General features: G+C 55.0%; 1 protein-coding gene across 1 annotated transcript in view; it reads right to left on the bottom strand.

The window, feature by feature from the left end:
• LOC128422438 (chromodomain-helicase-DNA-binding protein 1-like) overlaps window positions 1-21,588 on the bottom strand; it is a 57,601-nt gene that overhangs the window by 11,092 nt on the left and 24,921 nt on the right. The window contains exons 11-12 of the mRNA XM_053406460.1: window positions 15,066-15,226; window positions 5,139-5,237 (exon numbers count right to left, since the gene is read on the bottom strand). Of these exons, the coding sequence (XP_053262435.1) occupies window positions 5,139-5,237; window positions 15,066-15,226 (260 nt within the window). The remainder of the gene's footprint in view (window positions 1-5,138; window positions 5,238-15,065; window positions 15,227-21,588) is intronic.

Below are 21,588 nucleotides of genomic sequence, written 5' to 3'. Positions count from 1 at the left end.
CAAAATTGACGACCTGCTCGCGACGGTGAGGAAGGGACGGATCTTCACCAAGTTGGATCTACGAGGGGCCTACAACCTGATACGCATGCGGGAGGGCGACGAGTGGAAGACAGCCATGTTTACGCCTTTAGGAACCTATGAATACAGAGTCATGCCGTTTGGTCTCCAAAATGGCTCCCATTGTTTCCAAGCTTTCATGCACCACGTGCTAGCGGGACTCCTCTACAAGAAGTGCGTCTGCTTCTTAGATGACATCCTGATCTTTTCGGACTCGCAGGAGGCGCACGAGGAGAACGTCAAGGAGGTCCTGCAGAGACTACGGGAGCACAGACTTTACGCCAAACTGGAGAAGTGCCAGTTCGACACGACAGAGGTGGATTTCCTGGGCTACAAGCTGTCCGACAAGGGACTTGCCATGGACAGCGCCAAGGTCCGCTCAGTGTTGGACTGGAAGAGCCCGCGCAACTGGAAGGAGGTCCAGAAGTTCGTCGGTTTCGCCAACTTTTATCGCAAGTTCATCAAGGGGTTCGCGAAGGAGACGGCGGCCATCACGGACACCCTCAGCTCCAAGAAGAAGAAGTTCACCTGGACGGACCAGGCGGAGCAGTCCTTTCGGAGGCTCAAGCGTCTCTTCGCGTCCGAAGAACAGCTGCTACACGTAAACCCCAGCAAACCGATGAGGGTTGAAACGGACGCCTCGGACAGAGCGGTGGGGGCGGTCCTGTTGCAGCAAGATCCGCAAGGGGACTGGAGACCGTGCGCATTCTACTCCAGGAAGCTCAGCACGTCGGAGCAGAACTACACCATCTGGGACAGGGAGTTGCTGGCCATTCATGCAGCCTTCAAGGCGTGGCGGCACTTCCTCGTCGGAGCCAGACACACAGTGCAGGTCCGCACGGACCACAAGAACCTGGAGTACTGGTGCACGGCGAAGTTCCTGAACCAGAGACACATCCGCTGGGCGGAGTTCTTTGCAGATTTCGATTTCCGGATAGAATACATCCCGGGAGACAACAACGTCATGGCGGATGCGCTATCCAGGAAGCCGCAGTATCTCGAGGAAGCGGCACCGGCAGCGGCCAAACACATTTTCGCACCAGAGGTGTGGGCGTGCGCTTCAGCCGCAGTGGACCTGGACGCAGTCCGTCGCGCGCTACAGGCGGATTCGTTTGCGCAATCCAAGATGGAGGAGGTGCGAAACGGCACAGCGAGGGACGACGAGTTCCAGATACGCGACGGACTACTCCTCCGCAAAGGGGCTCTCTACGTACCGGGAGACGACCTTCGCGCGAGAGTCTTGCAGCAGCTGCACGACGCGCCCAGCGCTGGGCACTTCAGCAAGGACAAGACGGCGGAATTAGTCACCAGGGACTTTTGGTGGCCCAAGGTGCGGGGAGAAGTTGCGGATTATGTTTCCAGGTGTGACACCTGCCAAAGGGCCAAGCCAGTACACAGGAAGCCGGCGGGTCTGCTGGAACCGCTGCAGACGCCGCTCGAACCATGGGAGAAAGTGGCCCTGGACTTTGTTACAGATCTGCCCAGTTCGCGCGGCAAAACAGCAGTACTCGTGGTCGTAGACCTCTTCACCAAGATGGCGCATTTCATTCCGTGCGCGAAGGTGGCCACAGCGGAACAGACCGCCAAGCTGTTCATAGACCACGTATTCAAAGCTCACGGCCTGCCGCGGTCCATCCTGTCCGACCGGGGCCACCAATTCATCTCGAACTTCTGGCAGAAGCTGCTGGGCATCCTGAACGTCAAGATCAACTTAGCGTCGGCACGACACCCGCAGACCAACGGACAAGCGGAGAGGGTCAACGCCATCATGCAGCAGTACCTGCGATGCTACGCCAATCAACAGCCCTCGACCTGGGTGGACTACCTACCGCTAGCCGAGTTTGCCTACAACAACACGAAGCACGGGTCTACAGGGGTGACACCGTTCTTCGCCAACAATGGGCGCCACCCCAGAACCTTCCCGGGGTTGGAGACCGAGGCAGAGGGGGAGCCACGGGGGGCAGAGCACTTAGCCGCAGAGTTACAGGAGGTCCATGAGCAACTCCGAAGGCACTTGGAACTCGCGAAACACGCCTACAAGATGCAGGCAGACAGGCACAGGAGGGTTGGGGAAGACATACAGGTAGGGGACTGGGTCTGGTTAGCAGCTCAGGCAGTGCCGGCCAGAACGCTAGCTAAGAGGAAGCTAGGACACAAGCAGCTGGGACCTTACCAGGTCGCGGCACAAATCAATCCAGTGGCCTACCGGTTGACACTCCCGGAGGGCTCCAGAATGCACCCAGTCTTTCACAGGTCAGTGCTCACGCCTTACAAGGCACCCCACAGGTTTCAGGCGCCAGGGACCGCACCAGCCCCACGTAGCCCATCGCCAACAGGGGAGGGACCACAGAGGGCGACGCCACTCAACGAGGTCACGCAGATTTTGGACTCCAGATGGGGGGAAGAGGGAGTTGAATATCTCCTCGCCAGGGAGGGTACTCCGGCCAGCGCCAATGAGTGGGTGCCGTGCTACGCCGTGGAGGAGCACTACCTCAAAGACGAGTTCCATTCGATCTTCCCACACAGACCCATGCCGGCGGAGTATTTCGACGACTGGCTTTTCACACCCACACTGTCAGCCAGCACGTTCCAGGGTTTCTCCTCAGATGAGGAGCCGACGCCGGGGATGAGCTCCCCGGAGGGGTCGCTCTCGGGGTTTGCCACGGACCGCTCCTATTGGTGGGACACTCAACCAGAAGTGGGGTGGAGCAGGGAACTGCTGAGGGGGCCCTTGCACACAGCCTCACCCGAGGGACCGGGTGGAGAGGTGGACATGGACGTGTGGGGGGAGGATCTTGGTTTTGAGCACGACAGCAGAGAAATGGAAGCAGAGGAAGTCGACGTCGACGAACCCATCGTGGGGGGGCCTGATCCTGCTGGCCGGTTGCACACCAGGGGGAGAGAACGGAAGCCAGCACTCACACCCCCAGCGCTGGAGCACCTGGAACCCACACCCGAAGAGGGGGAGGGGGGAAGGGGGGGCTTCGAGGGGGGGATGGATGTCAGAGGCTCAGGAGCAGAAGAGCAGGGGAGAGAGCAAATAGAGAGCGGAGGAGAGGAATCAGAGGGGAGCGTAGGGGAATATGACAGTGGACCGAGAGATTCCATGAGCTTCTCCAGCGAATCAGAAGATTCCCAGGAGGGGGCGCCTATGGTAAGGGCGAGGCGAGTCCCGGGGGGGACGATCCATAAACAAGGAACCAGAGGGGAGTCCCAAAGGAGTAGCGGAGGAGTAGGACCAGTTCCCCCACCAGAGCACAGTGGGGGGGAAGAGTCACGTGAGTCAGGACCAGCTTCTCCTCCATCGGGGAGTGGGGAAACGGAGGGAAGGCCAGGTCCAGCTAGCCTCCCCGAAAGGGGGAGCAGTGACACAAGTGTAACGGTCAGAAGGAAAGTGGGAGGCTGCGCGCGCGCGCCAAGTTCAAATGTGGAGGAGCGCGGGACAGCAGAAAACCCGGATTGGGAGCCAGGTCCTAAAGCCCGAAGGAGGGGGGGAGAAGAGTCGGCAGAATCAGCGTCAGAAGAATCTAGGAGGGCTGAGACTCCGACTAGCAGAAGGACCCAGAGAAAGAAGGAACAGAGGAAGAGGTGGAGTAAGGCTAGAATCTTAAGCTGGTGTCAGGGGGGAGGAGATTCAGATGGGACTTCTACGGTCTGATGCATAGACGTAGCGTTGCGCGCTGCGCGTCTGGAAATGAAACTGAACTTCAATAAAGACTTTTTAACTTGAGGAAGAAGCAGCGTTGGTCTTGTGTGAGCTGGGACCTTGGGCAGCGCTGACACGCGTCTTCTGGACTCTCGGCGTGACAGTTTCCGGCGAGGAGTAGGTGTCCCTATGGGAGGTCCTGAAACCTCCCCACTATTTTCGCTGGAAGTGTCTCTGAGCCCTCCCTCCGACTCACTTTCCCTTGGAACTCCTCCTCCTCTCCCCCTGCTGGTTCCCTCCTCAGCTGAATAGTCTCTCTCAGCCTCTGTGAGCCCTTTCACCTCCTGCTTCTCCGATGGCAGTTCCCTGACAGTTACCAACTGTTTACAGGTGTGCTGAGATGTCACACTGCAGGGATGTGGGGATATGAATAATGGGATTAACCGGTATCTCATCCAAGTTTTATGTAGCATTTCACCCACATTATCTCAGTATTCTTTAATCTTGTAAAGTAGGTCAATATTATTATTCCAAATTTGGGGAGCCAAGTATGAGAAAAAGAGAAAGATTTGTTTAAGGCCACATGGTGAGCTTATGGCTAAAATCTGAGTGAAGAATCCAGTTTATACTCTTAGCTGATTCAGGGATATTTATTTATCTATCTATCTATCTATCTATTCATTCATTCATTCACTTATTCATTCATTCCCTGCCTTTTCCTTGATAGGGACTTAAGGCAGCTTACAGATAAAATAAGAACAGCTAAAACACAGGAAAAACCCACAATCATTAAAAAACAAACATTAATAGACATTAAACATTAATAGAATATATGATCTATGAAAAACATGCAGACAATCATAGCAAAAACAGCAAGGCACCAGCCCCATCAATAAACTGACTATTTTGGGAGTAGTCAGCTCCCAAATTCCTGTTGGAACAAGAAGGTATTCACCTGCCGGCAGAAGGACAACAAGGAGGAACAAGTCTAACTACTCTAGGGAGGGAATACCAAAGTCTGGAAGCAGCCACTAAGAAGGTCCCGGAATCTATGTAGCATAACAGATAAATTTACGCACCAAAGTGCATTCACTTGTAAGTTTACTTACACCTGGCAGGTAAGAGACTGGAAGTGAACACATGAAGCAACTGTCATCCAATTAATCTTAGCACAGGCTTCTCTTACAGCTTTACTCTGCCCTAGAAGGGATGGTAGCTCTTTCCTCACAGACAATAATGAACAAGAAAGTAAAAGGAACAATTTCCTGTTCATTCCAAACAGTTTAATCTAAGGCAGAGAAAATAAGAATACAGACTGTCCAAATGAGGCGTCCTAAATGCTTACACTATAAATGAGATCATTTGATTAAAAATAACAGTTTAAAAAGGAGGAATCTCCTAAAACTACAGTAGCTTTTACCTATCTCTTGCTTACCTTTCATCTTTCCTGCCAGCTCATATATTTTCCTTGGATGGTCAGAGCGCTTCCCCAGAGCTGTGAACAAGCCTCCTCTTCCCCAACGGCCCGAGTCATCTGAAGCAAAGAGTTAGATGATACTATTTTAAAGGGAGGGAAAAGGTCCATGAGACTGAAGTTCATATAGATCAGCTTCCAATGGTTCGTAGGAGATCCATTCTTAGAATGGAACAACTAACATGACAAAGTCTGAGAGCACTTCCAAGCTACAAATCTGGCCTTCAAGGCAAGTGCAAGACCTTCTGATATTAATCTGCTTTTAGTGATTGCCTTGGCAAATGTAAATGCATTAATCCTATATGGCTTAGTGATGGTAAAGAGTTATGGATCTGTAGCTGCATTATAAACCTCTTCATTGGGTGCTTTAATGTGGAAGAGTGATCCAAACCCTGATGGAAGAATGGTGCCACTCACCCAGACAAGTTCTGATCAACAGCAATAAAATGTACTTGCTACCGACTAACAGATTTTTAGCAACTCTTACTTCAGCCACTCAGGCCATAAGTGACCAGCAGTTGCTTAAAGACGTGTGCTATGCATTTAGACCATGGATAAAGAACCAGTATCCCTCCAGATGTTGTTGGATCCACCTCCCATTAGCAAAAAGAAGGGTGGCTAATGGTCAGAGACGATGGGAACTGTGATCCAGCACACCTGGAAGACCCTATGCTCTGCATCCTTGATTTAGACTGTGCCACCTGAACGTTTCTGGAGGTCACTAATACAGCGAAAATGAATTTTGGAGGGGGAAATCCAGGGCAGCCTGGGTGTGCTATATGATGCTAAATGAAACATACTCACTTACAGGCCACCTTGTTTTAAGAAAAGGTACTTTATAGTGCCAGAACAAGATGTACAAATCCCAGGCTGGGAATCAGAGGGCTTCATATCTGTCAGGGGCTCAGGAGCAGAAGCACAGGGGAGAGAGGAAATGGAGAGCGAAGGGGAGGGATCCGAGGGGAGCGTAGGGGAGTATGACAGTGACCCAAGAGATTCCATGAGCTTCTCCAGCGAATCAGAAGATTCCCAGAAGGGGGCGCCGATGGTGAGGGCAAGGGGGGTCCCAGGGGGGACGCACCAGAAGCAGGGGGCCAGCGGGGACTCCGAAGGCAGCAGCGGGGGATCAGGACCAGCTCCCCCACCAGAGCGCAGTGGGGGGGAAGAGTCACATGTGTCAGGGCCAGCCTCTCCTCCAGCAGGGAGAGAAGATGAGTCAGGGCTGACCACGCCCCAATCGGAAAGTGGGGAAACGGAGGGGAGGTCAGTTCCAGCTAGCCTCCCCGAAGGAGGGAGTAGTGACAGCAGTGTAACGGTCAGAAGGAAAGTGGGAGGCTCGGCGCGCGCGCCAAGTTCAAATGTACAGGCGCGCGGGACGGCAGGAAACCCGGATTGGGAGCCAGGTCCTAAAGCCCGACGGAGGGAGGGGGAAGAGTCAGGGGACTCAGCGTCAGAGGAGTCTAGGAAGGGAGAGACCCCGACGGGCAGGCGGACCCAGAGGAGAAAAGAACAAAGGAGGAGGTGGAGCAAGGCTATAATCTTAAACTGGTGTCAGGGGGGGGAGGAGATTCAGATGGAGCTTCGGCGGTCTAAAGTTACAGACGTAGCGTTGCACGCTGCGCCTGTGGAAGTGAAACTGAACTTCAATAAAGACTTTTATACTAAACAACGAAGCAGCGTTGGTCTTCTGTGAGCTGGGACCTCGGTAAGCTCCATCTCACAAAAAAAGTATTCAACCCTTGCAGTGAGGGGCAAAACTTGGTGTTTTGCAAGCTCACGAAGATAGGCAAAGATGACTACAGAGGAGAAGGTGACACAACTGCAGGATGCAGTCTCAACGGTTTACGCAGAATTAGCAGCATCAAAGAAAAGAGAAGAAGAAACAGCAGCGCTCTACCGGGATCTGCAAGCCAGGTGGGACTGTTGGGACAAGGAGGGGCTGCAAGGAGCCAAGCCGGAGGGAGTTGGCCTCGGGAAACGGGGGGGCAGCATAGTAGCCCACTTCGATGGGACCCTGCAGCAGTATCCTAACTTCAGAGCAGACATAGTTTTCGCGCTCAATTTGCTTCGGAAAGACTTTAGAGATGAGGAGGAGAAAGTGGGTTTCATAATCACTCATCTGCATGGGGAAGCTAAATCGTGGCTGCGGACCTTATTGCGTGAAAATGATCCCGCCCTCAAAGATTCAAGCGCTTTTATTGAAGCTATGGACGCTTGTTTTAAATCAACGGTAGATGTGGATGTGGCCAGAAGGGAAATGCATGGACTGAGGTAAGGGAAAGCAACGGTGCGACAATATCACTCCCGCTTTTTTGCGTTAGTAAATGTGCTGGGCTGGCAGAAGGACTCCGCTGCCGTCAGGGATCTGTTCTGGGAGGGGCTGAATGGGGCCGTGAAAGATGAGCTGGCAAGGGGAGAGAGGCCCAAAAGCACCACAGAAGTAGTCCAAAGAGCGCTCGCAATAGGGGTGCGCCTGGAAGACCGCCCTTGGAGCAGGGAGGAGGGACGTAGGGCAAACACGCTAGCCAGAACAACTCCCTTCCTACCCAGAGAGACAGAGCGTGCTCAATCCACGCCTCCGCTGGGGAGGGGAGAAGAGCCGATGGAGATAGGTGGTGCCAGGGCTCAGACAGCAAGCAGAGCCCAAACACCAGGAGCAGTCAAGACGAAGGCTCCTAGAGGGAGCAGGAAGTGTTACATCTGCGACAGTGCACTGCACATGGCCAAAGAGTGTCCCCAGAGGATCCAGAAGCACACTGCAGCCTCAGCAACTGTAAAAGGAGCAATTCAGCAGGGGGAACAGCTGCAGGGAAACGAAGGAGCCTGGTTGGAAACAACAGCACTGGGGGTCAACCAGGCGAGTCAGTGAAGCAGTCCCCAGAGATTTTGCAGCCCACAGACCCCCTCCCACCCAAACCAGTGGTGCAACTCACCGCATCGCTCCAGCTGCCCGATGGGCTCACCCTGGAGGTCCCTATTACCATTGACTCTGGTAGCAATGCAGACTTTGTAGGAGTGGACTTCGTCAAGCAGCATCGCATAGCACTCCTGCCAGCCACGATGCCCCTAAATGTTGTCACGGTAGATGGCAGGAAGATACTGGGGGGAGAGGTGGTACAGCAAACACCGCCTCTGGTGATGCAAATTGGGAACCACCGCGAAGTCATCAGCTTCAACGTCACCCACCTGTCGGACACGCCCATAGTGTTGGGCATGAGTTGGCTGGATAGGCACAGCCCGGCATTGGCATGGTACCAGCGGCAATTGACCTTCTGCTCTTCCTACTGCGCAGAACACTGCGTCCAGACCTGCCAGGAAGAAGAGGGGCAAGGGGATGAACCGCAGCTACACTTAGGCATGGTACAAGCGGTACCCAACAAGTACAAGGCCTTTTTGGAGGTCTTCTGTGAGAAGGAAGCGGACAAGCTGCCTCCCCACCGGCCCTACGACTGCAAGATTGACCTCCTGCCGGGGGCGACGCTGCCGACTGGGAAACTGTATTCCATATCTGAAGACGAAATGCAAGAACTCAGGGAGTTCATAGATCACAACTTGAAGCGGGGATTCATCCGGGAATCCAAAGCAGTGGGGGGCAGTCCCGTGTTTTTCGTGAAGAAGAAGGACACGCCCGAACGGAGGCTCATAGTGGATTATCGGATCATCAATTCCAGGACAAAGCCCACGGCATTCCCCATGCCCAAGATTGACGACCTGCTCGCGACGGTGAGGAAGGGACGGATCTTCACGAGGGGCGTACAACCTTATACGCATGCGGGAGGGCGATGAGTGGAAGACAGCCATGTTTACGCCTTTAGGCACCTATGAATACCGAGTCATGCCGTTTGGTCTACAAAATGGCTCCCATTGTTTCCAAGCTTTCATGCACCACGTGCTAGCGGGACTCCTCTACAAGAAGTGCGTCTGCTTCCTAGACGACATCCTGATCTTCTCGGAATCGCAGGAGGCTCACGAGGAGGATGTCAAGGAGGTCCTGCAGAGACTACGGGAGCACAGACTTTACGCCAAGCTGGAGAAGTGCCAGTTCGACATGAAGGAGGTGGATTTCCTGGGCTACAAGCTGTCTGACAAGGGACTCGCCATGGACAGCGCCAAGGTCCGCTCGGTGTTGGACTGGAAGAGCCCGCGCAATCGGAAGGAGGTCCAGAAGTTCGTCGGTTTCGCCAACTTTTATCGCAAGTTCATCAAGGGGTTCGCGAAGGAGACGGCGGCCATCACGGACACCCTCAGCTCCAAGAAGAAGAAGTTCACCTGGACGGACCAGGCGGAGCAGTCCTTTCGGAGGCTCAAGCGTCTCTTCGCGTCCGAAGAACAGCTGCTACACGTAAACCCCAGCAAACCGATGAGGGTTGAAACGGACGCCTCGGACAGAGCGGTGGGGGCGGTCCTGTTGCAGCAAGATCCGCAAGGGGCCTGGAGACCGTGCGCATTCTACTCCAGGAAGCTCAGCAAGTCGGAGCAGAACTACACCATCTGGGACAGGGAGTTGCTGGCCATTCATGCAGCCTTCAAGGCGTGGCGGCACTTCCTCGTCGGAGCCAGACACACAGTGCAGGTCTGCACGGACCATAAGAACCTGGAGTACTGGCGCACGGTGAGGTTCCTGAACCAGAGACACATCCGCTGGGCGGAGTTCTTTGCGGATTTCAATTTCCGGATAGAATACATCCCGGGAGACAACAACGTCATGGCGGATGCGCTATCCAGGAAGCCGCAGTATCTCGAGGAAGCGGCACCGGCAGCGGCCAAACACATTTTCGCACCTGTCAGAGGCTCAGGAGCAGAAGAGCAGGGGAGAGAGCAAATAGAGAGCGGAGGAGAGGAATCAGAGGGGAGCGTAGGGGAATATGACAGTGGCCCGAGAGATTCCATGAGCTTCTCCAGCGAATCAGAAGATTCCCAGGAGGGGGCGCCTATGGTAAGGGCGAGGCGAGTCCCAGGGGGGACGATCCATAAACAAGGAACCAGAGGGGAGTCCCAAAGGAGTAGCGGAGGATTAGGACCAGTTCCCCCACCAGAGCACAGTGGGGGGGAAGAGTCACATGAATCAGGACCAGCTTCTCCTCCATCGGGGAGTGGGGAAACGGAGGGAAGGCCAGGTCCAGCTAGCCTCCCCGAAAGGGGGAGCAGTGACACAAGTGTAACGGTCAGAAGGAAAGTGGGAGGCTGCGCGCGCGCGCCAAGTTCAAATGTGGAGGAGCGCGGGACAGCAGAAAACCCGGATTGGGAGCCAGGTCCTAAAGCCCGAAGGAGGGGGGGAGAAGAGTCGGCGGACTCAGCGTCAGAAGAATCTAGGAGGGCTGAGACTCCGACTAGCAGGAGGACCCAGAGAAAGAAGGAACAGAGGAAGAGGTGGAGTAAGGCTAGAATCTTAAGCTGGTGTCAGGGGGGAGGAGATTCAGATGGGACTTCTACGGTCTAAGCCATAGACGTAGCGTTGCGCGCTGCGCGTCTGGAAATGAAACTGGACTTCAATAAAGACTTTTTAACTTGAGGAAGAAGCAGCGTTGGTCTTGTGTGAGCTGGGACCTTGGGCAGCACTGACAGCACCAAAAGCGTGGGCGTGCGCTTCAGCCGCCGTGGACCTGGACGCAGTGCGTCGCGCGCTACAGGCGGATTCGTTTGCACAATCCAAGATGGAGGAGGTGCGAAACGGCACAGCGAAGGACGACGAGTTCCAGATACGCGACGGACTACTCCTCCGCAAAGGGGCTCTCTACGTACCGGGAGACGACCTTCACGCGAGAGTCCTGCAGCAGCTACACGACGCACCCAGCGCTGGGCACTTCGGCAAGGACAAGACGGCGGAATTAGTCACCAGAGACTTTTGGTGGCCCAAGGTGAGGGGAGAAGTCGCGGATTACGTTTCCAGGTGTGACACCTGCCAAAGGGCCAAACCAGTACACAGGAAGCCGGCGGGACTGCTGGAACCGCTGCAGACGCCGCTCGAACCGTGGGAGAAAGTGGCCCTGGACTTTGTTACAGATCTGCCCAGCTCGCGAGGCAAAACAGCGGTACTCGTGGTCATAGACCTGTTCACCAAGATGGCGCACTTCATTCCGTGCGCGAAGGTGGCCACAGCGGAACAGACGGCCAAGCTGTTCATAGACCACGTGTTCAAAGCTCCCTGTCCGACCGGGGCCGCCAATTCATCTCGAGCTTCTGGCAGAAGCTGCTGGGCATCCTGAACGTCAAGATCAACTTAGCGTCGGCACGACACCCGCAGACCAACGGACAAGCGGAGAGGGTCAACGCCATCATGCAGCAGTACCTGCGATGCTACGCTAATCAACAGCCCTTGACCTGGGTGGACTACCTACCGCTGGCCGAGTTTGCCTACAACAACACGAAGCACGGGTCTACAGGGGTGACACCGTTCTTCGCCAACAATGGGCGCCATCCCAGAACCTTCCCGGGGTTAGAAACCGAGGGGGAGGGGGAGCCACGGGGGGCAGAGCACTTAGCTGCAGAGTTACAGGAGGTCCATGAGCAACTCCGGAGGCACTTGGAACTCACGAAACACGCCTACAAGATGCAGGCAGACAGGCACAGGAGGGTCGGGGAAGACATCCAGGTGGGGGACTGGGTCTGGTTAGCAGCCCAGGCAGTGCCGGCCAGAACGTTAGCTAAGAAGAAGCTCGGGCACAAGCAGCTGGGACCTTACCAGGTCGCGGCACAAATCAATCCAGTGGCCTTCTGGTTGACACTCCCGGAGGGCTCCAGAATGCACCCAGTCTTTCACAGGTCAGTGCTCACACCCTACAAGGCACCTCACAGGTTTCAGGCGCCAGGGGACACACCAGCCCCACGTAGCACATCGCCAACAGGGGAGGGATCACAGAGGGCGACGCCACTCAACGAGGTCACGGAGATTTTGGACTCGAGATGGGGGGAAGAGGGAGTTGAATATCTCCTTGCCAGGGAGGGTACCCCGGCCAGCGCCAACGAGTGGGTACCGTGCTATGCCGTGGAGGAGCATTACCTCAAGGACGAGTTCCATTCAATCTTCCCACACAGACCCATGCCGGCGGAGTATTTCGACGACTGGCTTTTCACACCCACACTGTCAGCCAGCACGTTCCAGGGTTTCTCATCAGCTGAGGAGCCGACGCCAGGAACAAGCTCCCCGGAGGGGTCATTCTCGGGGTTGGTCACAGACCGCTCCTATTGGTGGGACACTCAACCAGAGGTGGGGTGGAGCAGGGAACTGCTGAGGGGGCCCTTACACACAGCCTCACCCGAGGGACCGGGTGGAGAGGAGGACATGGACGTGTTGGGGGAGGATCCTGGATTTGAGCACGACAGCAGAGAAATGGAAGCAGAGGAAATCGACGTCGACGAACCCATCGCGGGCGGGCCTGATCCCGCTGGCCGGTTGCACACCAGGGGGAGAGAACGGCATCCAGCACTCACACCCACAGCACTGGAGCACCTGGAACCCACACCCGAAGAGGGGGAGGGGGGAAGGGGGGGCTTCGAGGGGGGGATGGATGTCAGGGGCTCAGGAGCAGAAGCACAGGGGAGAGAGGAAATGGAGAGCGAAGGGGAGGGATCCGAGGGGAGCGTAGGGGAGTATGACAGTGACCCGAGAGATTCCATGAGCTTCTCCAGCGAATCAGAAGATTCCCAGAAGGAGGCGCCGATGGTGAGGGCAAGGGGGGTCCCAGGGGGGACGCACCAGAAGCAGGGGGCCAGCGGGGACTCCCAAGGCAGCAGCGGGGGATCAGGACCAGCTCCCCCACCAGAGCGCAGTGGGGGGGAAGAGTCACATGTGTCAGGGCCAGCCTCTCCTCCAGCAGGGAGAGATGAGTCAGGGCTGACCACGCCCCAATCGGAAAGTGGGGAAAAGGAGGGGAGGTCAGTTCCAGCTAGCCTCCCCGAAGGAGGGAGTAGTGACAGCAGTGTAACGGTCAGAAGGAAAGTGGGAGGCTCGGCGCGCGCGCCAAGTTCAAATGTACAGGCGCGTGGGAAAGCAGGAAACCCGGATTGGGAGCCAGGTCCTAAAGCCCGACGGAGGGAGGGGGAAGAGTCAGGGGACTCAGCGTCAGAGGAGTCTAGGAAGGGAGAGACCCCGACGGGCAGGCGGACCCAGAGGAGAAAAGAACAAAGGAGGAGGTGGAGCAAGGCTATAATCTTAAACTGGTGTCAGGGGGGAGGAGATTCAGATGGAGCTTCGGCGGTCTAAGGTACAGACGTAGCGTTGCACGCTGCGCCTGTGGAAGTGAAACTGAACTTCAATAAAGACTTTTATACTAAACAACGAAGCAGCGTTGGTCTTCTGTGAGCTGGGACCTCGGGCAGCGCTGACAATATCCTACAAGTATTTCTCTTAAATGATTTACAGAGTTGTGTACAGAGTGCAAATAGTCAACTGATTAGAAATTTGTTGGCCAAGGCTAAATTGTTGTTAGCAACGGTCAGAAGAGTTTTTAAAAGAGGCGGCAGAGAGGTGCAGAGAAGTTTGATGGTACATGACTGTGAATGAATTAAGCGCTCCTCTCCTATTTCATGCTGGAAGACTTAATGCCTGGCAGCGCTGCCAAACTAATGTCTTCAAAGACTGAGTGAAGTTCTTGGCATTCTGGAACAGACAGTATTCACAAGAAAACTTACGGACACCAGTTCTCTCCTTAACTATTTGACTTTTACTCATTATTTGACATTCGATTATACGAGCAAGTATATTATTTTCATGCTTTGTGCAGCCAATCGAGTTTAATGACCTCTCTATATACCAGCCTTGCTTTAAACTGCTTGGCTTGTTGCTGCAAGTGACAAGGAATTTCACCCTGGCAAGTGAATGGCCTGCCAGAAGAGAGGAAGAGTCTTCTGCATTTCTGTGTTGCAGAAACCAAACAGGTTGGTGGCAGAGGTATGGAGCGCTTCATCCCTTCTTTACCAATTCACTGCATTTCTATATTAAATGAGCAGGGGACAAAGCTCCCTGCTGCATGACAAAACCAAGAGGACCGTGGCAGAGAGAAAGAACACTCCTTCCTTCTACCATCAGGCTGCTGTGTTCTTGCTAAAGGAAAGAGCACTCCAGAAATTCCACATCAGACTGAATTTCTATCTCCTGTGCCTTTCATGCATCCTAGAATCTGCAGAGACTCAATACCAGACCAGGACACTGGGCCATATTCACATCATACATTTAAGCACTATGTTATCATAGCCATGACTTCCCTCAAAGAATCATAGGAAGTGCAGGGAGTTATTAGGAGGTCCTTAGTCCCTCTCAGAGACCTACATTTCCCAGGGTGGTGTAGCAGTCAATCCCTCCTCACAGGGGACTCTGGGAACTGTAGCTCTGGGAGTGGAATAGGGGTCTCCGGGTGGTGCTGTGGTCTAAACCACTGAACCTGGGGCTTGCCGATCAGAAGGTGGGCAGTTCGAATCCCTCTGACAGGGTGAGCTCCCATTGCTCGGTCCCAGCTCCTGGCAACCTTGCAGTTCAAAAGCACGTCAAAGTGCAAGTAGATAAATAGGTACCGCTCTGGTGGGAAGGTAAACGGCGTTTCCATGTGCTGCTCTGGCTTCGCCAGAAGTGGCTTAGTCATGCTGGCCACATGACCCAGAAAAACTGTCTGCGGACAATGCCGGCTCCCTCGGCCAGTAAATGAGCACCGCAACCCCAGAGTCTTTCGCGACTGGACTTAACTGTCAGGGGTCTTTTACCTTTACCTTTTTAAGTACTCTCAGCACCCTTAATACCCTACAGCTCCAAGCCATGATTGTTTAAAGCAGTATCATAGTGCTTCAAATGTGCGGTGTGAATGTGGCCTAAGAGGAGGCTATGGCTGCTCAGAAATCCAACTAATCTGGTGAATAAAAAACGAGGTCTCTTCTAGCAAAGTCTGCTCCACCTACCTACACAATGCACAATGATGGCATCCTCTTCTCCTGCAGAGGGGTGGGTAACATCACCTATAACATACTTGATGGAGCTCAGGTCAGGGTCTGCGTACTCCAAATCCGCACCCATCCCACTTTCTAAATCTCTTTCTGTCTCCTCTTCGCTGCTGTCAGCGCTGCCCAAGGTCCCAGCTCACACAAGACCAACGCTGCTTCTTGCTCAAGTTTAAAAGTCTTTATTGAAGTTCAGTCTCATTTCCAGACGCGCAGCGCGCAACGCTACATCTATCCGTCAGACCGTAGAAGTCCCATCTGAATCTCCTCCCCCCTGACACCAGCTTAAGATTCTAGCCTTACTCCACCTCTTCCTCTGTTCCTTCTTTCTCTGGGTCCTTCTGCTAGTCGGAGTCTCAGCCCTCCGAGATTCTTCTGACGCTGATTCTCCCGACTCCTCCCCCCCCCTCTTTCGGGCTTTAGGACCTGGCTCCCAATCCGGGTTTTCTGCTGTCCTGCGCTCCTCCACATTTGAACTTGGCGCGCGCGCGCAGCCTCCCACTTTCCTTCTGACCGTTACACTTGTGTCACTGCTCCCCCTTTCGGGGAGGCTAGCTGGACCTGGCCTTCCCTCCGTCTCCCCACTCCCCGATGGAGGAGAAGCTGGTCCTGACTCACGTGACTCTTCCCCCCCACTGTGCTCTGGTGGGGGAACTGGCCCTACTCCTACGCTACTCCTTTGGGACTCCCCTCTGGTTCCATCCCCTCTGGGATTCGCCTCGCCCTTACCATAGGCGCCCCCTCCTGGGAATCTTCTGATTCGCTGGAGAAGCTCATGGAATCTCTCGGTCCACTGTCATATTCCCCTACGCTCCCCTCTGATTCCTCTCCTCCGCTCTCTATTTGCTCTCTCCCCTGCTCTTCTGCTCCTGAGCCTCTGACATCCATCCCCCCCTCGAAGCCCCCCCTCCCCCTCCCCCTCTTCGGGTGTGGGTTCCAGGTGCTCCAGCGCTGGGGGTGTGAGTGCTGGCTTCCGTTCTCTCCCCCTGGTGTGCAACCGGCCAGCGGGATCAGGCCCCCCCACGATGGGTTCGTCGATGTCGACTTCCTCTGCTTCCATTTCTCTGCTGTCGTGCTCAAAACCAAGATCCTCCCCCCACACGTCCATGTCCACTTCTCCACCCGGTCCCTCGGGTGAGTCTGTGTGCAAGGGCCCCCTCAGCAGTTCCCTGCTCCACCCCACTTCTGGTTGAGTGTCCCACCAATAGGAGCGGTCCGTGGCAAACCCCGAGAACGACCCCTCCGGGGAGCTCATCCCCGGCGTCGGCTCCTCATCTGAGGAGAAACCTTGGAACGTGCTGGCTGACAGTGTGGGTGTGAAAAGCCAGTCGTCGAAATACTCCGCCGGCATGGGTCTGTGTGGGAAGATCGAATGGAACTCGTCTTTGAGATAATGCTCCTCCACGGCGTAGCACGGCACCCACTCGTTGGCGCTGGCCGGAGTACCCTCCCTGGCGAGGAGATATTCAACTCCCTCTTCCCCCCATCTGGAGTCCAAAATCTCTGTGACCTCGTTGAGTGGCGTCGCCCTCTGTGGTCCCTCCCCTGTTGGCGATGGGCTACGTGGAGCTGGTGCGGTCCCTGGCGCCTGAAACCTGTGGGGCGCCTTGTAAGGCGTGAGCACTGACCTGTGAAAGACTGGGTGCATTCTGGACCCCTCCGGGAGTGTCAACCGGTAGGCCACTGGATTGATTTGTGCCGCGACCTGGTAAGGTCCCAGCTGCTTGTGTCCTAGCTTCCTCTTAGCTAGCGTTCTGGCCGGCACTGCCTGAGCTGCTAACCAGACCCAGTCCCCTACCTGCGCGAACTGGGCAGATCTGTAACAAAGTCCAGGGCCACTTTCTCCCATGGTTCGAGCGGCGTCTGCAGCAGTTCCAGCAGACCCGCCGGCTTCCTGTGTACTGGCTTGGCCCTTTGGCAGGTGTCACACCTGGAAACGTAATCCGCAACTTCTCCCCGCACCTTGGGCCACCAAAAGTCCCTGGTGACTAATTCCGCCGTCTTGTCCTTGCCGAAGTGCCCCGCGCTGGGCGCGTCGTGCAGCTGCTGCAAGACTCTCGCGCGAAGGTCGTCACCCGATACGTAGAGAGCCCCTTTGCGGAGGAGTAGTCCGTCGCGTATCTGGAACTCGTCGTCCCTCGCTGTGCCGTTTCGCACCTCCTCCATCTTGGATTGCGCAAATGAATCCGCCTGTAGCGCGCGACGCACTGCGTCCAGGTCCACTGCGGCTGAAGCGCACGCCCACACCTCTGGTGCGAAAATGTGTTTGGCCGCTGCCGGTGCCGCTTCCTCGAGATACTGCGGCTTCCTGGATAGCGCATCCGCCATGACGTTGTTGTCTCCCGGGATGTATTCTATCCGGAAATCGAAATCTGCAAAGAACTCCGCCCAGTGGATGTGTCTCTGGTTCAGGAACTTCGCCGTGCGCCAGTACTCCAGGTTCTTGTGGTCCGTGCGAACCTGCACTGTGTGTCTGGCTCCGACGAGGAAGTGCCGCCACGCCTTGAAGGCTGCATGAATAGCCAGCAACTCCCTGTCCCAGATGGTGTAGTTCTGCTCCGACGCGCTGAGCTTCCTGGAGTAGAATGCGCACGGTCTCCAGTCCCCTTGCGGATCTTGCTGCAACAGGACCGCCCCCACCGCTCTGTCCGAGGCGTCCGTTTCAACCCTCATCGGTTTGCTGGGGTTTACGTGTAGCAGCTGTTCTTCGGACGCGAAGAGACGCTTGAGCCTCCGAAAGGACTGCTCCGCCTGGTCCGTCCAGGTGAACTTCTTCTTCTTGGAGCTGAGGGTGTCCGTGATGGCCGCCGTCTCCTTCGCGAACCCCTTGATGAACTTGCGATAAAAGTTGGCGAAACCGACGAACTTCTGGACCTCCTTCCGGTTGCGCGGACTCTTCCAGTCCAACACTGAGCGGACCTTGGCGCTGTCCATGGCAAGTCCCTTGTCGGACAGCTTGTAGCCCAGGAAATCCACCTCTGTCGTGTCGAACTGGCACTTCTCCAGTTTGGCGTAAAGTCTGTGCTCCCGTAGTCTCTGCAGGACCTCCTTGACGTCCTCCTCGTGCGCCTCCTGCGAGTCCGAAAAGATCAGAATATCATCTAAGAAGCAGACGCACTTCTTGTAGAGGAGTCCCGCTAGCACGTGGTGCATGAAAGCTTGGAAACAATGGGAGCCATTTTGGAGACCAAACGGCATGACTCTGTATTCATAGGTTCCTAAAGGCGTAAACATGGCTGTCTTCCACTCGTCGCCCTCCCGCATGCGTATAAGGTTGTAGGCCCCTCGTAGATCCAACTTGGTGAAGATCCGTCCCTTCCTCACCGTCGCGAGCAGGTCGTCAATTTTGGGCATGGGGAATGCTGTGGGCTTTGTCCTGGAATTGATGATTCTATAATCCACTATGAGCCTCCGTTCGGGCGTGTCTCTCTTCTTCACGAAAAACACAGGACTGCCCCCCACTGCTTTGGATTCCCGGATGAATCCCCGCTTCAAATTGCGATCTATGAACTCCCTGAGTTCTTGCATTTCGTCTTCAGACATGGAGTACAGTCTCCCAGTCGGCAGTGTCACCCCCGGCAGGAGGTCAATCTTGCAGTCGTAGGGTCTGTGGGGAGGCAGCTTGTCCGCTTCCTTCTCGCAGAAGACTTCCAAAAAGGCCTTGTACTTGTTGGGCACCGCTTGCACCATGCCTAGATGTAGCTGCGGTGCATCCTCTTGCCCCTCCTCTTCCTGGCAGGTCTGGATGCAATGCGCTGCGCAGTAGGAAGAGCAGAAGGTCAATTGCCGCTGGTACCACGCTAATGCCGGGCTGTGCCTATCCAGCCAACTCATGCCCAACACTATGGGCGTGTCTGACAGGTGGGTGACGTTGAAACTGATGACTTCACGGTGGTTCCCAATTTGCATCACCAGAGGCGGTGTCTGCTGTACCTCCCAGTATCTTCCTGCCATCTACCGTGACAACATTTAGGGGCGTCGTGGCTGGCAGGAGTGCTATGCGATGCTGCTTGACGAAGTCCAACCCTACAAAGTCTGCGTTGCTACCAGAGTCAATCGTAATAGGGACCTCCAGGGTGAGCCCATCGGGCAGCTGGAGCGATGCAGTGAGTTGCACCACTGGTTTGGGTGGGAGGGGGTCTGTGGGCTGCAAAATCTCTGGGGACTGCTTCACTGACTCGCCTGGTTGAGCCCCAGTGCCTCCATCTCCAACCAGGCGTCGCCGTTTCCCTGCTGCTCTGCTCCCTGCTGAATTGCTCCTTTAACAGTTGCTGAGGCTGCAGTGTGCTTCTGGAGCCTCTGGGGACACTCTTTGGCCATGTGCAGTGCACTGTCGCAGATGTAACACTTCCTGCTCCCTCTAGGAGCCTTCGCCTTGACTGCTCCTGGTGTTTGGGCTCTGCTTGCTGTCTGAGCCCTTGCACCTCCGATTTCCATTGGCTCCTCTCCCCTCATCAGAGGAGGCGTGGACTGAGCGCGCTCTGTCTCTCTGGGTAGGAAGGGAGTCGTTCTAACTGACGTGTGTGCTCTTCGCCCCTCCTCCCTGCTCCACGGGCGTTCTTCCAGGCGCACCCCAATTGCAAGCGCCCTTTGGACTACTTCTGTGGTATTTTGGGGTCTCTCTCCCCTCGCCAGCTCATCTTTCACGGCTCCATTCAGCCCCTCCCAGAACAGATCCCTGACGGCAGCTGAGTCCTTCTGCCAGCCCAGCACATTTACTAACCCAAAAAAGCGGGAATGATACTGGCGCACCGTCGCTTTTCCTTGCCGCAATCCATGCATTTCCCTTCTAGCGACATCCACATCCACCGTTGATTTAAAGCAAGCGTCCATGGCTCCAATAAAGGCGCTTGAATCTTTGAGGGCGGGGTCATTTTCGCGTAACAAGGTTCGCAGCCACGACTTAGCTTCCCCATGCAGATGAGTGATTATGAAACCCACTTTCTCCTCCTCATCTCTAAAATCTTTCCGAAGCAAATTGAGCGCGAAAACTACTTCTGCTCTGAAGTTAGGGTACTGCTGCAGGTTCCCGTCAAAATGGGTCACAAGGCTCGCCTCCCTTTTCCCGAGGGCAACTCCCTCCGGCTTGGCTCCCAGCTGCCCCTCCTTTCCCCATCTGTCCCACCTGGCTTGCAGATCCTGGCAGAGCGCAGTTTTGTCTTCTTCTTTTTTCTTAGACGCAGCCAATTCTGCGTAGAGCGTTGAGACCGCTTCCTGCAATTGCTTGACTTTTTCCTCTGTAGTCATCTTTGCCTATCTTCGTGAGCTTGCAGAGTTATTGAGATGGGACTTACTGTCAGCGCTGCCCAAGGTCCCAGCTCACACAAGACCAACGCTGCTTCTTGCTCAAGTTTAAAAGTCTTTATTGAAGTTCAGTCTCATTTCCAGACGCGCAGCGCGCAACGCTACATCTATCCGTCAGACCGTAGAAGTCCCATCTGAATCTCCTCCCCCCTGACACCAGCTTAAGATTCTAGCCTTACTCCACCTCTTCCTCTGTTCCTTCTTTCTCTGGGTCCTTCTGCTAGTCGGAGTCTCAGCCCTCCGAGATTCTTCTGACGCTGATTCTCCCGACTCCTCCCCCCCCCTCTTTCGGGCTTTAGGACCTGGCTCCCAATCCGGGTTTTCTGCTGTCCCGCGCTCCTCCACATTTGAACTTGGTGCGCGCGCGCAGCCTCCCACTTTCCTTCTGACCGTTACACTTGTGTCACTGCTCCCCCTTTCGGGGAGGCTAGCTGGACCTGGCCTTCCCTCCGTCTCCCCACTCCCCGATGGAGGAGAAGCTGGTCCTGACTCACGTGACTCTTCCCCCCCACTGTGCTCTGGTGGGGGAACTGGCCCTACTCCTACGCTACTCCTTTGGGACTCCCCTCTGGTTCCTTGTTTATGGATCGTCCCCTCTGGGATTCGCCTCGCCCTTACCATAGGCGCCCCCTCCTGGGAATCTTCTGATTCGCTGGAGAAGCTCATGGAATCTCTCGGTCCACTGTCATATTCCCCTACGCTCCCCTCTGATTCCTCTCCTCCGCTCTCTATTTGCTCTCTCCCCTGCTCTTCTGCTCCTGAGCCTCTGACAGCTGCTCTCTTCTGACTCCAGGCTGTAAGACCTGTAGTGATTTGCTTCCCACCAGGCCATCCTGAATTTAAAAAGAAGAAGAAGAAGCATGCATCAGGTTGTTAAGAGAGGTTTCCCATGTTTTGTATTAGCAATACACCACCTATTTTACTGTAAACTCAATAGTAATAATAATGATAATAATAATACAGCATAAATGGTCAACTGAGTTCCAGCCTTCTGATCAAGGCACAGCCCAGGGATAATATATGGAGGAGAGGGTTATCAATGGCTTCTAGCCATGATGTTTATGCTCTGCTTCCTCAGTTGTAGGCAGCAATGCTTCTAAATACAGTGGAACCTTGGTTTAAGAACAGCTTACCATATTTTTCGCAGTATAGGACGCACTTTTTCCCCTCCAAAAATGAA

Source organism: Podarcis raffonei, chromosome 10, assembly GCF_027172205.1.
Source record: "Podarcis raffonei isolate rPodRaf1 chromosome 10, rPodRaf1.pri, whole genome shotgun sequence".
In the NCBI taxonomy this organism is placed as follows: domain Eukaryota; kingdom Metazoa; phylum Chordata; class Lepidosauria; order Squamata; family Lacertidae; genus Podarcis; species Podarcis raffonei.
The sequence above is the reverse complement of the archived record's forward strand: the minus strand, read 5'-3'. Positions and strand labels throughout refer to the sequence as shown.